The following is a 17,058-nucleotide window of genomic DNA, read 5'->3' on the forward strand; positions in this document are numbered from 1 at the left end:
GTAGAGTGGCAGAGCGCACTGCAAGGACACTAACAATCATTTTTCCACTGTAGATTTCAGCAGGCCGTTTAGCGCTCCCGTGGATCTCCGCGCCTATCCGCTGTACTGCACAGTTGTCGCTTGTCCGACCGACCTGAGCACAGTGAGAAAGAGGCTGGAGAGTCGCTTCTACAGGTGAGAGCTTACAGCCCATCATCTGGGACGGGGGCCGTGTGCCTGCTCTCCCTGGGACGGGGGCCGTGTGCCTGCTCTCCCTGGGACGGGGGCCGTGTGCCTGCTCTCTCTGGGCTGCGTGTCTTTTCTCTCATTCTGCTTCTTTGCGTCCACAGGAGAATCTCTGCGCTGATGTGGGAAGTGCGATACATTGAGCACAACGCCCGAACCTTCAACGAGCCAAACTCCCCCATTGTCAAAGCTGCCAAGATAGTGACGGACGTCCTTCTGCGATACATCAGGTGCGTGCACTGCGGTACGTCGGGTGCGCGCGCTGTGCCTCCGCTTGGTGCCGCGTTGCATCTGTGCTGCCCCTTCATCGCTTCCTTTGTCTTCATAGAGATGACGACTGTACAGACATCTTGGAGATTTACAAGGAGGTGAAGTGTGAGGTTGTCAGTGACGTGGAGGAGGAGGCGGAGGTGAGGCAATGTCTGCTGCTTGTCCCCATGTGTCTGCTGCTCTTACACGTGAGCTCACACTTTATTTCCTGTCCAGCAAAGTGCAGCGGCCGATATGGAGTCAGACGGCCCCGGGACCTCCACAGGGCGAGCAGTAAGTAAAACACACTCAGTAGATCTCACGTCGTATCAGACCCATCATTATACTAACCCCGGTGTACTCCACTAGATCACCCGTCGAACTAAGAGGGATCTGCTGAGATCTAATCCCGATTCATGGAAGGATAAGTGCAAGGAGCTGCTGCAGCTGATCTACGAGCGGGAGGACTCGGAGCCCTTCAGACAGCCGGTCAATAGTGTTTCCTATCCTGTACGTGCCAACGGCATGAAGGTGGGGGATGTGTCAGGGGGTCTCTGTGTCCTGGACCAACAATAGAACCATAAATCATATACTGGACCTGGTATAGGGCCATAGACTCGTGGGTATCAGACTGAGTATACAGTTATAGATTGGGTGGCACTGGTCCCAGTGGACGATCATAGACCAGGCAGTACCGGACCCAGTGGACGGCCATAGACCGGGCGGTACCGGACCCGGTGGACGGCCATAGTTCGGGCGGTACCGGACCCGGTGGACGGCCATGGACCCGGTGGACGGCCATAGACCGGGCGGTACCGGACCCGGGGAACGGCCACAGACCGGGCGGTACCGGACCCGGTGGACGGCCATAGACCGGGCGGTACCGGACCCGGTGGACGGCCATAGACCGGGCGGTACCGGACCCGGTGGACGGCCATAGACCGGGCGGTACCGGACCCGGTGGACGGCCATAGACCGGGCGGTACCGGACTCGGTGGACGGCCATAGACCGGGCGGTACCGGACTTTACCTGCTGCAATATGTTCTGTTTGGCCGATCTTCCTCCCCTGGACGTTCCTGTTCTGGTCATTTCTTTTCTTTGTGGTTCTGTATCTTACGATTTCCTTTTCATTTCAGGATTACCAGGACATCATTGATAATCCTATGGATTTCAGTACCATCAAAGCCAAACTGGAGGCGGCAGATTACAGCGATCCCCTGGAATTTGGACATGACGTCCGACTTGTGTTTAGTAACTCCAAAGCTTACACCCCGAACAAGAAATCCAGGGTGAGATACATAATATGGTGATGTGACGCTGCATGTGAGGTGGGCACGAGCAGTGGTGAGTGGGGAGATGTTTGGCTTGGAAGTTAAGCGTGCACACGGTCGTGGCTGCAGAGCCTGCTTGTGGCCTCGGGGGCAACGTTCTCGAAATCTCTGGGGTCCCAGCAGTAAAATGTGCAGCGATCAGCAAGTTATCCCCTATGGATACTGAGTAACTTACTGTCTTGGGACTAACCCTTTCCTTGGAAGAAGGTAATCATTACCTGCTGTATCCGTTGCACTGGATGATGTCCTCTGATTTCGCACCCTTGTGTCTTTTTGGTGTTGACTTTTCCTCACTAAGGGCGATTCTCTCTCCCTGTAGATTTACAGCATGACGCTCCGGTTATCTGCTCTATGTGAATCCAACATCAAGGACATAATCTCTGACTACAAGCTCGCCATGCAGCTGCAGCAGCGGAAGAGGCAGCGCTACAGAAAGAGGATCCGCAGCAGCAGCTCGTCCGCCTCTAGCAGCGTGGCCAGGTACCAGCCCTGCAATCACATGGAATCAGATAAGTCAGACACTGAATTGTCTACAATCAGCTTTTCTTTTCTAGTCCAAAAGTTAAACCTCGTAGGATGCCGCAGAGAGTCCCACAGAGCACGCCGCTGAGACTTCTGCGGAGCAGCTCGTCATCATCTTCTTGCTCCTCATCTTCTTCCTCTTCATCATCCTCCTCTGAAAGTAAGGCTCAATCACTGAGAATGATGATTCATGTGCACATATTACCAAATTCTGTTCGTTGTACATGGACGCATGAGGTGCCATCTGGTCTGTCGCCTGTCTGTGTGCACGTCACAGCTCGGCTGCTGTAAGCACACACATACACTGCACATAAATACGTCTTTAATAATACATCTGGCATTCAGATTATAAAATACACAGGACTATATACATTCTCCTACTTTACCTTTGTCTGGACCATCCATAGGCATACGGACGGTCTGCATTCTACTAATGGGTTACTGCAAAGAAGAGCAGCTGCACAACATCGTGCGGAGCGGGGAGCCGGATGTCAGACACAGCCAGACTCCCCATAAAGAAGGCAGAGACTGTTTATTACCGTTGCTGCTTTTATGATCACTATATACACAGCACTAAACAAGTGGAAAGCAGTAATGGCGCTTCCTCCTCTGGACTCGGTGTCCCTCAGGGGCTGCTATGTCCTAGGATGCACCATCAGCTCTGCTCTGTGGCCTGAAGGCTGAACTTTGGTTTCAAACGAAGCCGTCTGGAGAATGAACCTGCTGCTTGTAACCGCTTTATGGTTTCTGACCCGTGAAGTGATTAAATGCAGCAAACATTGCGGTGCATTATATTCACTTTTTCAGAAAAAAAAAATTTCGGTGGATTCCAGGTGTATTGTTCCTTTACTGGGGCTAAAACAAAAACAGACCTTGTTACAGGGAAAATCGGATTTAAAAAAAAGTATTTAAATACTGAAATGTCTTTTATGAACAAGAGGGCATAATCTGTGAAATAAATGAAAAATGAAAATCAGGGAAAAAATGTAAAAAAAAACAAAATTGCTGTTACTATCCCCGCCACATATCAGAAAAAAAGGGTAAAAAATAACATACAAATTAGACCCCACGTATTACAAAAAAAGAGATGAAAAATTGAATTGATTGTCGAAATGAGAAAAATGTTTATATCTTTTAAACTGCAGAAGTCGGTGCAGGGTAGTGGGTGCAGAGAGCGGGCGCAGGAGCTGAGCCTGCACCACCTTGGAGAATCCTGATTCCAAAAAGATTTTTACTGCACAATGAACGCTGTAAAAATCAATCAAAACCCCAATAAACGATTGCAGGGTTTTATTTTTTGCAATTTCACCTCATTTGGATTTTTTTCCCAATACATTATAGAATAAAACTCAAAGGCGTCATTCAGAAGTACAACTCATCCCGCAAAAGAAACAAGCCCTTATGTGTCTGTGGTGACCGAAAAATAAAAACAAAAGTAATCATTTTTGGAAACCGGGAGAAAAAAACAAAAGTGCTAAAACAAAAAACGCCCGGTCCTTAAGTTGTGAACTGCATGTATGAGAAAATGGCGCTTGTTAATAGCGACACACACGATACATCTCGCACATCTACGTATGTAACCCACAGATCATATACGGCCTCATTCACACTGTTTTGTTCTAGTGTCAGATTCTCCGCTGGATCCCGGACACATCACTGCTGCAGAGGAGCAGGAGGAGATGGATGAACAACCGTCATCCTCAAGACCAAACAAAAGCGACACTGAAGAGGAAACTGCCAGCAGCTCAAAGGCCCAATCCGCCCCGTTAACAGGTGAGTCCCGGAGGAGCCGCCGCTATGTAGGGGTCACCTGAGGACCTTGTCTTGGTATGGAGTCCCAGCAGTCGGGGCCCCTCTGATGTTTTGGTCATTCACTATGTTCATGTTCCCTTACAGTCGACCACACCAACGGACCACTGACGAACGGTGATGGGAACGAATCGCCAAAACCACGGAGGAAGCTGCTGAGCTCCTCCGAAGACGAAAGCCAAGGAGAAGACGAGGAGAAAGTGGAGCCGGAGAAAGAGGAGGAAGATAATGCACCGCCATCGCCCTCCGCCAGCAGCCACTCCAAAGTGAGCCGAAGTACAAAGAGCAGGTCCGAGACGGAGGGCAGCTCAGACGTCGACTCCTCCGCCAAATCCGACCAGGACTATGTGGAAGGAGACCACGATTACACCAAAGTATCCCGGACAAAGCTGAAGAGGAAGCGAGGCAGCACCGTCAGCGACCACAAGCCCAAAGGGAAGGGACGGGGACGGGGGAGAGGCAGGGGTCGGGGCCGACCCAAGAGTTATCACCTGAGAGGTGTAGACAATAAAAAGGGGAAAGGTCGGGGTAGAGGAAGGGGAATGCCGAGAAAGGACCCTCCCCACAGCCCGACTTTAAAAAACTCCAGCTCATCAGATGAGGACGTCGAAGACGAGGATGAGGATGACGACGATGATGATGAAAGTGACTACATGGAGCAAGAGAGAAAAAAGCCACGGATCAACACCCGAAACCAGGGCAGGAGAACCGTCCTGTACAACGACGACGACTCCGACAACGAGCCCGACGGCCTGGTGCAGATCGACGACCCGCTCAACCTTGGCACCTCCCGGTCCGGAAGAGTGAGGAAGATGACGGAGAAAGCCCGGGTCAGCCATCTGATGGGTTGGAACGGCTGACTACAGCCGCCTTGTTGCGGACTGAGATCCCACATAGGCTTTCTGGGCAAACGCTTTTACTTGGTGCTCTTTTTGACGCTGTTGTCAAAGTATCCACGCCCCGTGTCATTTAAAGGGCAAGCCTTATTCATGAGGTCTTAAGACTATTTCCAAACACTGAAATCCAACACTACATATGTGGGGTCCGACGCCCTACGGATTCCACCTTCATTCTCCACCGATCGCGGCGGCCATTTTTGTGTATTATAGAGCTCAGCACCTTTTTATAGAGATTTTATAGGGTTTACGCTTAAAGTACAGAAACTCATATTTTTTGCACAAGCCTCCAACCCTGACAGCAGCTCCTAAATGTTTACAGGTTCTCCTTCTTTTCCTCCCCGGTGGGGGTGGGGGTGTCGCCATTCACAAACCTTCCAATGCCAAATGTATTAGCGCCCATGTGCTGTCCGCCTCTCGCAGTTCTGTGCCTTTGTACATATGATTTTTGCCATCGCAGTGTTGCGCCCGGTGGATACAGGAAACTCTGTCGCCGTTTATTTTTTTGCTTCTGTAACTTTTGCGTTGGAAGCTTGAAACTACCTCCGACGCGTCGGGTGCCGTTGTGAAGACATGAGGTAGCGGGTGGAGAATGAAACCGCTCAGCAGTGTGAGGGGTCTTCCAGGGGGCAACACGCGGCTATAGAGGGAGGTCTCTGCGGTTTTGCACTCCAGAGTGGCTTGTCCATGAGATTAGTGACTGTTGCATTTAGTGGATATTTATTGTTTTTTGGAGGGTTTCGGGGCGGCTGAGCCTGGTGCTCCTTTCTGTGGCTCCTAGTCGCCTCTTTCGGTGCTGCCCGGGGTCCTGAGGATCCGCTCCTCCCAGTGACTCCATTCTGGTTGGATCAGCACCAGTAACGCATTGGGGGGACGGAGATGCGCCATTATCATTTCGCCATGTGGCCGATCCACTTCACCATACCAACAATTTAATCCCCTCCAGTGGGTGTTTAAGATCCAATAGTTACCAGGTGCGCCTGTACTCCACTCCCTTTTGTGTTGGGTCCACGTCTTCGAGGCCGCTGGAGCCATCTTGAACATTTTCTCATTGACCTGGTGCTTAATAAGAGTTTTTGTTCTATGCTGGACGTGTTTTCCGGGTCCCGATCCTTCCTCTCCCTGGAGACCGACTTGCTGCACGTCTGTCTGTGCTCTCCAGCAGCTTTGGATGTGACCGGATTAGAATGAGGTTTAAGAGCCACAATGGAATCTTCCTGGCACAGAACTGGTTAAAACCACTGGCGACCTACAAGTGCCATCTTGTGCCGGCGCAGTGCACGTACCAGGGTCTCAGGCCCTTGGGGTTGACACAACTGCGAGGTGTCCGGTTTTATGTTGAATGATGCCCGGTGATTTTGGTGAAGGAAACTGCATGACTTCTCGTTAGCTGAGTATTCGTCCTGGATGTCGGGTGGTCCGTAGAGTTGTGGTGCGGGCCGGACACCAGCGGGGACGGCGGACTGGAGTGGCTCTTCTGTCGGGGCCAAAGGTAACGTCCATCGTTCCCTGCATTGTGTAATGTTACTTGTGCCAATGGGTTCAATGCCCAAAGCCCTATGTCTAATACATTGGTGGGGACCCCCTGTGCCAGTGTCTGATATCGAGGTGCTAGCTTCTCTTACATTGGTGGGGACGCCCCCTGGGCCAGTGTCTGGTATCAGGGTTCTAGCTGCTCTTATATTGTGGGGACCCCCTGGCCAGTGTCTGATATCGGGGTGCTAGCTTCTTACATTGGTGGAGACCCCCTGGGCCAGTGTCTGATATCGAGGTGCTAGCTTCTCTTACATTGGTGGGGACGCCCCCTGGGCCAGTGTCTGATATCGGGGTGCTAGCTTCTTACATTGGTGGAGACCCCCTGGGCCAGTGTCTGATATCGAGGTGCTAGCTTCTCTTACATTGGTGGGGACGCCCCCTGGGCCAGTGTCAGATATAGGGGTAATAGCTTCTCTTACATTGGTGGGGACCCCTGGACCAGTGTCTGATATTGGGGTGCAAGTTTCTTGCATAGGTGGGGACCCCTGGGCAGTGTCTGATATCGAGGCGCTAGCTTCTCTTATATTGTGGGGACCCCCTGGGCCAGTGTCTGATATCAGGGTGCTAGCGTCTCTTATATTGGTGGGGACCCCAGGGCCAGTGTCTGATATTGAGGTGCTAGCTTCTCTTACATTGGTGGCGACGCCCCCTGGGCCAGTGTCTGATATAGGGGTACTAGCTTCTCTTACATTGGTGGGGACCCCCTGGGCCAGTGTCTGATATTGAGGTGCTAGCTTCGTATACATTGGTGGGGACTCCCCTTGGGCCAGTGTCTGATATAGGGGTACTAGCTTCTCTTACATTGGTGGGAACGCCCCCTGGGCCAGTGTCTGATATTGAGGTGCTAGCTTCTCTTATATTGGTGGGGACCCCCTGGGCCAGTGTCTGATATAGGGGTACTAGCTTCTCTTACATTGGTGGGAACGCCCCCCTGGGCCAGTGTCTGATATTGGGGTGCTAGCTTCTCTTACATTGGTGGGGACGCCCCCTGGGCCAGTGTCTGATATTGGGGTACTAGCTTCTCTTACATTGGTGGGGACGCCCCCTGGGCCAGTGTCTAATATCAAGGTGCTAGTTATCAGTTTCCACCTACATCATTTACTTGTTCCTCATAAAGCAATAATGATCAGAGCCCCGAGCTCTGACTGCAGATTTGTTTTCTTTGCTCCTCGAACAAAGTGATAAATATAAAAACTATGAACCCCCAGAAATACATAATGGGGGCGCCACATAAGAGTATGACTATATGTACAGAAACCATCACGGGAAGTTCTGTCCGCTGTATAGTAGACTATTTTGCCATGTTGTACTAATGGACAGCCTCTGCTGTACAGGCAACTGCCTCTCCATCCTGCACTTGTGTATTCTGTGCTGTACAGGAGACTGCATCTCCATCCTGCATTGATGAGTATTCTCTGCTATACAGTAGACTGCCTCTCTGTGCTCGACTGATGTTTTCTTTGCTGTACAGTAGACTACCTTTGCGTGCTGCACTGTTTCCTCTACTGTACGGAAGAATGCCTCCATGCTGCATTGATGTGTATTCTCTGTTGTACAGTAACCTAAATTTCTGTGCTGCACTGATGTATATTCTCTGTACAGGATACTGCCTCTCTGTGCTGCACTGATGTGTGTTCCCTGCAATACAGTAGACTGCCTCTCAGTAATGCACTGATGTGTATTTTCTGCTGTACAGTATACTGCCTCTCCATGCTGCACATAGGTGTATTATCTGCTGTACAGGAGACTGCCTTTTTGTGCTGGTATGATCTGTATTTTCTGCTGTACCAGAGACTGCCTCTCTGAGCTGCACTGATGTGTTTCCTCTGCAGTACAGGAGACTGCTTCAGACCACAGACATGGAAAGAAAACATATGGGATAAGGCACAGGAAGGATGGGGGTGGTATATTCTGAGTGGGGTGGTGGGGCGAGCAACGCCCCCATTCTCTGCTGCGCCCCAGAGAGCGTATGATCTGGTGTTGGATGATTTTGTGGCTGCGGCGTACAGAGGTTTCATGTTTGGATCTGATGAGGCGTTGGTGAAGGTTGGCGGCTTTCCTATAGCGCGAGGTCATGGGCTTTGTTTCGGGTCATTAGAATGGGGCTGGGGGTGTTAGACTTTGGGGCGTCTGCTCGGCTATCTTGTTGTGACCACAGTATTGTGGACTCGCTCTGCCCCCCGGTCTAGTACAGATGGCGCCATCCCTCGGACCTTTGCTTCTTCTCTTCTTGGGGAGCAGTTTTTGGGGGTCTCTGTACGTCTCGCTGTCTCAGGTTCTTACCAATAATTCAGGGATTTTTTTTATGGCCGCGTTGGCCGCACCAAATGTTCTATTTATATGCAACGAGCAGTAGTTGTTTTGTATTGTAAAGAACATTGTACATTTGTAAAGTCTTTTTTTTTTTTTTTCTGAGAAATGTAGGAATTTACTAGAAAGGAGAAAAAAATCTTCCAAAAGTACAAAAACTTCACAACTGTGACCCGTAATATTCCGGTTCTGTTCTCATCAGTCCTCCGATCTGTAGATCCGATGCTGCGGCTTCCTGTCTGTGGGAGAAAAGAATCCGGAAAATACAGAGGAAAATGCCACTTTTTTGTTTTTGGTCATGGTCACCCTTCCCCTCTGCAACGGTCAGTTTCTCGTGTAACGTACATTCCTCGTGGTTCAGTAGATGGGAGTCGCTCCTGGAAAGATTTTGCCAGTTTCCGGCTGAATTGATGAACACTTATTTCCTAGATTTCCTCCATTTTTTATGTTTCTGTTTGTGATTTATTTATTTGTCTTTTTTAAATTAAAGTTTTTCATAAAAAAAAGTGTGGTGCGTGATAAATAAGGGGGCATTTGCCTGACAGAGCGGGGGGCTGCAGAGAGGATGATAAGGGGGGCTGCGGAGAGGATGACAGACAGACCTCATTCCTGGACTTCACAGCTGAACTTTGGGGTTCGGAGTCTTGTATTGGTGGTTCAGGCAATACAATACCTATCTCTCGGAGGCTGACATTTCGGGCCACAATTTCCTAATCTTACATGGGACTGTTATCTGTTCACTTTCCTTACGCTCCTCCTGATCAGATGTCTCCCCGTTTGCAGCACGTGGATGGAGAGACTCGGTGTCAGTATCATTTCACACCTTATAGCTTAGGGGTTAATCCTGTCGAGAAAGTAGCAGGGCTGCCTGTGTGCTCAGCCTCAGCTCCGTTCACTGTAGGACTGTCGGACAGTGCAGGGCTCTAAACACGGAGGGTGGGGGGTGAACATGTGCATCTTCACTTCACTGACGACAGGACTGCGGGGCCCAAACTTTGGGATTTCTGTGATCAGACCCACCGTTCTCTCCAATGGAAACCTTAGCTTTTTTGATAACCTTTTAAGGGATTGCTTTTTTAGCGATTTCCTCTGATTGCGCAGCAGCCCATTCACACACTGCTGTGCCACATAAGACATCAAGGCTCTGATTCACTTCGCAGTTTCCGCTATCAAACTGTTGCAAAATTTGTTCAACTTTTGCTATTTTATTTTTTACACCAATTCAAGCTGTATTCGCCAAACTTATGACAAGTAAGTAGAGATTATCATCATAGAGGGGGCGCAGAGACAGCGCAGTCGCCCCCAGATTTATAATCACGCAAAAATATCCTGTAACCACCCAACCACGTCTCTAGCGATGGCGCGCAGCAGCTTAAAGATACCACAAATTCTTTAGTGGGCACGCGCCTCAATAAATTTGGCGCATTTCACGTCATCACTTCTTTCACCAAGACTGACCTGAAAAACACCAAAGGTGCCGAATAGGGGTCTGAATTATTTCTACGGGGCCACGGTTTTTACCAGCAAATCCCAGGTCAGCAGCGTCTCTGCTCCCGTGTGCCAGCCGCTCTTGTGGTCGCCTCTGCTCCCGTGTGCCCGCTGCTGTCTCCTCTGCTCCCGTGTGCCCGCCGCTCCTGTGTCTCCTCTGCTCCCGTGTGCCAGTCGCTCCTGTCTCCTCTGCTCCCGTGTGCCAGTCGCTCCTGTCTCCTCTGCTCCCGTGTGCCAGTCGCTCCTGTGTCTCCTCTGCTCCCGTGTGCCAGTCGCTCCTGTGTCTCCTCTGCTCCCGTGTGCCAGTCGCTCCTGTGTCTCCTCTGCTCCCGTGTGCCCGCTGCTGTCTCCTCTGCTCCCGTGTGCCCGCTGCTGTCTCCTCTGCTCCCGTGTGCCCGCTGCTGTCTCCTCTGCTCCCGTGTGCCCGCTGCTGTCTCCTCTGCTCCCGTGTGCCAGTCGCTCCTGTGTCTCCTCTGCTCCCGTGTGCCAGTCGCTCCTGTGTCTCCTCTGCTCCCGTGTGCCAGTCGCTCCTGTGTCTCCTCTGCTCCCGTGTGCCCGCCGCTCCTGTCTCCTCTGCTCCCGTGTGCCCGCCGCTCCTGTCTCCTCTGCTCCCGTGTGCCCGCCGCTCCTGTCTCCTCTGTTCCCGTGTGCCCGCCGCTCCTGTCTCCTCTGTTCCCGTGTGCCCGCCGTTGCTGTCTCCTCTGCTCCCGTGTGCCAGTCGCTCCTGTGTCTCCTCTGCTCCCGTGTGCCCGCCGCTCCTGTCTCCTCTGCTCCCGTGTGCCCGCCGCTCCTGTCTCCTCTGCTCCCGTGTGCCCGTCGCTCCTGTCTCCTCTGCTCCCGTGTGCCCGCCGCTCCTGTCTCCTCTGTTCCCGTGTGCCCGCCGCTCCTGTCTCCTCTGTTCCCGTGTGCCCGCCGTTGCTGTCTCCTCTGCTCCCGTGTGCCCGCCGTTGCTGTCTCCTCTGCTCCCGTGTGCCCGCCGTTGCTGTCTCCTCTGCTCCCGTGTGCCCGCCGTTGCTGTCTCCTCTGCTCCCGTGTGCCCGCCGCTCCTGTCTCCTCTGCTCCCGTGTGCCCGCTCCTGTGTCTCCTCTGCTCCCGTGTGCCCGCCGCTCCTGTCTCCTCTGCTCCCGTGTGCCCGCCGCTCCTGTGTCTCCTCTGCTGCTGTGTGCCCGCCGCTGCTGTCTCCTCCGCTCCCATGTGGCTGTGAGGGAGGGCCAGGGCTGTAGTCATGACGGAGGCCATGCTGTTTAGTCGTGCCCTGACCTCCCATCACATGAAAACAATGTCCATTACTCAGCATACCTGTGGCTTCACTTTCTGCTCCATCAGGGTCTCCTCTGGGTTTCTCAAGACTCCCTCTAGACAGATCTGTACAAATTGAGACACAGTCCATTTCAACTTTCAAATGAACACCTTTACTGGTTTCCTTACGCAGCACATCCATCTTCAACACCGCATTAAAGGGAATCTGTCACCCATTGTTTGTGATATGATGTAAAGATATCATTCAATGTAGTGTCATATAAGCATTATAGCTGTACTTTTGATACCCCGTCTTCCCACCTTTGATGCATAAATACCGTTGTTAGGTCTCCTGCGGTGTATGTAACTCTCGGTCCGGTCCACTGGGCGGGGCTTATTCTCTCCCCCCTCCTGTCTTGCTCTACTCATTTCTATCTGGTTATTCCTTCGTTCACGTAGAGTACCTGCACGTGCGCATTGAAATGGTCTCTCGCGTGTGCAGTATGCTTTGCCCAACTGTGGGCAAAGCATAAAATCAGTATTGCGCATGTGTCAGCATACGCTATTACGTTCTGTGGCCCGAAAGTATCGCAATACTTCCAGGCCATAGAACTTAATAGCGTATGCCGGCGCATACACAATAATGATTTTATGCTTTGCCCACAGTTAGGCAAAGCATACTGCGCACGCGCGAGAGGTCATTTCAGTGCGCACATGCGGCTACTCTACGGGATCTGTGATATTCACAGATCACAATACGTACAGCAAGCAGAAGAGGGAGGGAGAAGGAGAATAAGCCCCGCCCATCGTACCGGACCGCGGAGATTTACATACACGGCAGGAGAGCTAAAAATGGTATTTATGCATTCAAGGTGGGGAGTCAGAGGGGGTATCAAAAGTACAGGTATAATGCTTATGTGACACTAAATTGAATGATATCTTTACATATCACAAACAATGGGTGACAGATTCCCTTTAACAGGTTCCATCATGCACATTTCTTCCTCTTTCCCTGTACTCCTTTCCTTGTCATACAGCAAGTACCCGGGTCGAACCATATCATATGGTTCTTCAGCATCCTCCATGTCCAGCTTTGCTACGGTTAGGCGTTCCCTCGTCTGTTTCGCCCCAGACATAAGGGCATCAGCCCACAAAGTCAGCTGCCACATGGTGAGCGACTTGCCGCTGTGAAGACACGAGGTATCGGGTGCAGAATGAAGCCGCGCAACACGTCGCCATAGAGGGAGGTCTGTGGTTTTGCACTCCAGAGAAGCTTGTCCATGAGATTAGTGACTGTTGCATTTAGTGGATATGTATTGTTTTTTGGGGGGTTTCGGGGCAGCTGAGCCTGGTGCTCCTTTCTGTGGCTCCTAGTCGCCTCTTTCGGAGCTGCCCGGGGTCCTGAGGATCCGCTCCTCCCAGTGACTCCATTCTGGTTGGATCAGCACCAGTAAAGCATTGGGGGGGGGACGGAGATGCGCCATTATCATTTCGCCATGCGGCCGATCCACATATCAACTTAATCCCCTCCAGTGGGTGTTTAAGGTCCAATAGTTACCAGGTGCGCCTGTACTCCACTCCCACATTATTCTGTTCCCTTCTGTGTTGGGTCCATGTCTTTGAGGCCGCCACAGCCATCTTGAACATTTTCTCACTGACCTGGTGCTTAATAAGAGTTTTTGTTCTTTGCTGGACTTGTTCCGGGTCCCGATCCTTCCTCTCCCTGGAGACAGACTCGCTGCACGTCTGTCTGTGCTCTCCAGCAGCTTTGGATGTGACCGGATTAGAATGAGGTTTAAGAGCCACAATGGAATCTTCCTGGCTGAGAACTAGTTAAAACCACTGGCAATCTACAAGTGCCACCTTGTGCCAGCGTGGTGCACGTACCAGGGTCTCAGGCCCTTGGGGTTGACACAACTGTGAGGTGTCCGGTTTTATGGTGAATGACGCCCAATGGTATCGCAATACTTCTGGGCCATAGAACGTAATTGCGCATGCTGAATAATGATTTTATGCTTTGCCCACTGCACACGTGCGGCTACTCTACAGGGATCTGTGATATTCACAGATCACAATACGTACAACAAGCCGAGTGGGGGGGGGGAAGGAGAATAAGCCCTGCCCATCGTACCGGACCGCAGTGATTTACAAACACCACATGAGAGCTAAAAAAGGTATTTATGCATTCAAGGTGGGGAGTCAGGGGGTATCAAAAGTACAGCTATAATGCTTATGTGACACTAAATTGAATGATATCTTTACATCATATCATAAACAATGGGTGACAGATTCCCTTTAACAACAGGTTCCATCATGCACATTTCTTCCTCTTTCCCTGTATTCCTTTCCTTGTCATATAGCAAGTACCCGGGTCGGACCGTATCATATGGTTCCTCAGCGTCCTCCCTGTCCATGTCATGATCCATGCTGGATTGTGACAGATAAAAGCACTTGTAACCTTTTTTATTTTCCTTTAAGCTGGTTGCTTAAAGTTAGTTTTGCCCCCGGTGGCCATTAGGGTCATTCCACAGTGGTGTGTTTTGTTCTAGTTTGCCACCCGGTGGTGGTTAGCATTATTACACGGGAATCTCTAACAGGTGTGATTGCTCTGGCTTAACTATAAAGGAGTGTCTTGTTCTCTCACTCACTGTTGGTGATATTGGTCATTTCCAACCATCCTTGGTGGAGGAAGGAGCTAGAGAGAGAGTTCCTTGCAGCACAGTCAGAGTCCTGGTGTGGAAGGAGCCACAGAGAGGAGTTCCTTGCTGCTCTGACAAAGCTTGAAGTAGCAGCTATTCAGGAGGAAAGCTGTACTGAGGTGTTGGAGCAATAGCAACAGAGCAAAGCTAAGTGGTTTACCCCTGTTTGTATCTTTCCTTTTGTGTGTTTCAGTGCAGTGGTGGGATTAGTTTCTGCACCGTCCAATTCACTAGAAAGGGCTAGGTGCAGGGCGAGCTAGGGATTTTTAGGTATCCTGCTCGTCGCTGGATGCGGAACCCACCTAGGGACCGTCAGGAGTGTAGAGACACTGACTCGGGAGCGCAGGAGGTCTCCACGTCCCCGTTCCCTATCACAGGGCCCTCCATTGTATCGGTTTCCCTGGTGTTTCCCTTTATTATTTAAATTCACCCTGCTGGAGGCGGTGTATCCCTATACACGTGTAATTCTGAAATTCGCCTGCTGGAGGCGGTGTATCCAGCTGCACGTTATATTATTTAAATTCGCCCTACTGGAGGCGGTGTATCCAGGGTCACGTGTGTCAGAGAAATTTGCCCTGCTGGAGGTGGTGTGTCCAGTCACACGTAACCATCACAGTCCAGCTTTGATACGGTTAGGAGTTCCCTCGTCTGTTTTGCCCCAGACATAAGGGCATCAGCCCACGAAGTCAGCTGCCACATGGTGAGCGACTTGCCCTTCTGCACTGTCTCTTGTGGGGACACAGCATCCTCCCTGTCCAAACTCACTGCGCTTGGGGGTTCCATCAGCTGTTTTGCCCCGGTTCTGAGGGCATCAGTCCATGCGACAAGTTGCCAAATTATGAAGCCACCTGCGTCCCCGTACTGTCCTGGCCTTGTCCTTAGCCTCTGTTCCAACACTACTGTAGCCTGCTGCTGTTCTGGCCTGCTGCCCTGGATGGCTGGGCTTCTTTCTCTTAAACGTTGCATGGTCACATTGGTGCCCGGGCAATAGAGCCCAAACGAGCTACTGGGCGTCCTGGCCCCGACTGACTGTAATCAGGAAATCCTCCTGTCTTAACCACAGTGACCCCTCCTGTATTAGCTGTTTACAATCCTATATCTAAAACTATAATGTACCTCATCTTGTGGCTAAATTTGGGTACTACACTTTCCTATGTCAAATGATGAACATCTTATACAAAGCATCAGTAATAAATACGTACATTATGAAACATACACAGTAGCCAATGGTAAAACGTTACATTATACATAAATATACATTGTAACATATGAGCAAGAAATGCAGCGACATAATATACTCCCTTACATGGCCACCGCTCCCATGTGGCCTCCATTCCTGTGTCTCCTCTCGGCTCATGTATCGCCTCCCCGCTTCTGGGTTTCGTCCGCCCGATGGGTCGCCTCCGCTCCTGTTTCTCCTCCGCCCCCCGGGTCGCCTCCGCTCCTGTTTCTCCTCCGCCCCCCGGGTTGCCTCCGCACCTGTTTCTCCTCCGCCCCCCGGGTCGCCTCCGCACCTGTTTCTCCTCCGCCCCCCGGGTCGCCTCCGCACCTGTTTCTCCTCCGCCCCCCGGGTCGCCTCCGCACCTGTTTCTCCTCCGCCCCCCGGGTCGCCTCCGCACCTGTTTCTCCTCCGCCCCCCGGGTCGCCTCCGCACCTGTTTCTCCTCCGCCCCCCGGGTCGCCTCCGCACCTGTTTCTCCTCCGCCCCCCGGGTCGCCTCCGCACCTGTTTCTCCTCCGCCCCCCGGGTCGCCTCCGCACCTGTTTCTCCTCCGCCCCCCGGGTCGCCTCCGCACCTGTTTCTCCTCCGCCCCCCGGGTCGCCTCCGCACCTGTTTCTCCTCCGCCCCCCGGGTCGCCTCCGCACCTGTTTCTCCTCCGCCCCCCGGGTCGCCTCCGCACCTGTTTCTCCTCCGCCCCCCGGGTCGCCTCCGCACCTGTTTCTCCTCCGCCCCCCGGGTCGCCTCCGCACCTGTTTCTCCTCCGCCCCCGTTTCTCCTCCGCCCCCCGGGTCGCCTCCGCACCTGTTTCTCCTCCGCCCCCCGGGTCGCCTCCGCACCTGTTTCTCCTCCGCCCCCCGGGTCGCCTCCGCACCTGTTTCTCCTCCGCCCCCCGGGTCGCCTCCGCACCTGTTTCTCCTCCTCCCCCCGGGTCGCCTCCGCTCCTGTTTCTCCTCCGCTTCTGTGCCGCTGCTGCAGTCGGTGATTTCCTTGCAGCAATTTAATCACCAGAAACTGCAAAGAGAAGCTGAACAGTAATGACCATCGGTGTAAACATTGGAACTGGAGCCACTAAGAAGAGAGGCTAAGCGGCTGGTAATGACGCCTCCATCCCTGCTATTAGCCACATCCTTCTACTTACACCTTCCCTGAATTGTTCATGAGTAGCAAACTGCAGCGAGGAAGTCGAGCCGTCTACACACACTGCGGAGCCGGACAACCAGCTGGTGGATGATGAGGGTGACAGTGATGGGCCCTGCCCCGATGTCCCCGTCAGGATGACGCAGGGTTTTGTTTTTTGATGTCACTCAAGGCTAACATGACTGTAGCATAAAACTAAACTGATGTGCTTGTGGTCTGTCACTACGGGGACGCATGGCTCTGCAGGTGTGCTGCGCTACCAATAATGGAAATATAGGTTTGTGGGAAAAGATCTACAACTAGTCATTTACAGATCTTATTCTATGCCTGGAGTCCAGTGGGCGGAGTGTTGACTGATTAGGACAGCCCACTAGACGCCTAATGCCAAAATCTGCA

The 17,058-nt window shown here is 52.1% G+C and overlaps 1 protein-coding gene across 2 annotated transcripts in view; it reads left to right on the top strand.

The window, feature by feature from the left end:
• Positions 1-8,979, top strand: part of BRWD3 (bromodomain and WD repeat domain containing 3) — a 43,544-nt gene extending 34,565 nt beyond the window's left edge. For both annotated transcript variants that reach the window (XM_073561165.1, XM_073561166.1), the window contains 10 exons: positions 54-174; positions 330-455; positions 554-635; positions 712-768; positions 844-984; positions 1,612-1,764; positions 2,126-2,286; positions 2,361-2,488; positions 3,952-4,101; positions 4,225-8,979. In XM_073561165.1, the coding sequence (XP_073417266.1) occupies positions 54-174; positions 330-455; positions 554-635; positions 712-768; positions 844-984; positions 1,612-1,764; positions 2,126-2,286; positions 2,361-2,488; positions 3,952-4,101; positions 4,225-4,997 (1,892 nt within the window). In that variant the 3' untranslated portion in view covers positions 4,998-8,979. The remainder of the gene's footprint in view (positions 1-53; positions 175-329; positions 456-553; positions 636-711; positions 769-843; positions 985-1,611; positions 1,765-2,125; positions 2,287-2,360; positions 2,489-3,951; positions 4,102-4,224) is intronic.
• The last annotated feature ends 8,079 nt before the right edge of the window (positions 8,980-17,058 follow it).

This window comes from Dendrobates tinctorius, unplaced genomic scaffold, assembly GCF_039654945.1.
Source record: "Dendrobates tinctorius isolate UK_male_01 unplaced genomic scaffold, ASM3965494v1 ptg000315l, whole genome shotgun sequence".
NCBI classification, from domain to species: domain Eukaryota; kingdom Metazoa; phylum Chordata; class Amphibia; order Anura; family Dendrobatidae; genus Dendrobates; species Dendrobates tinctorius.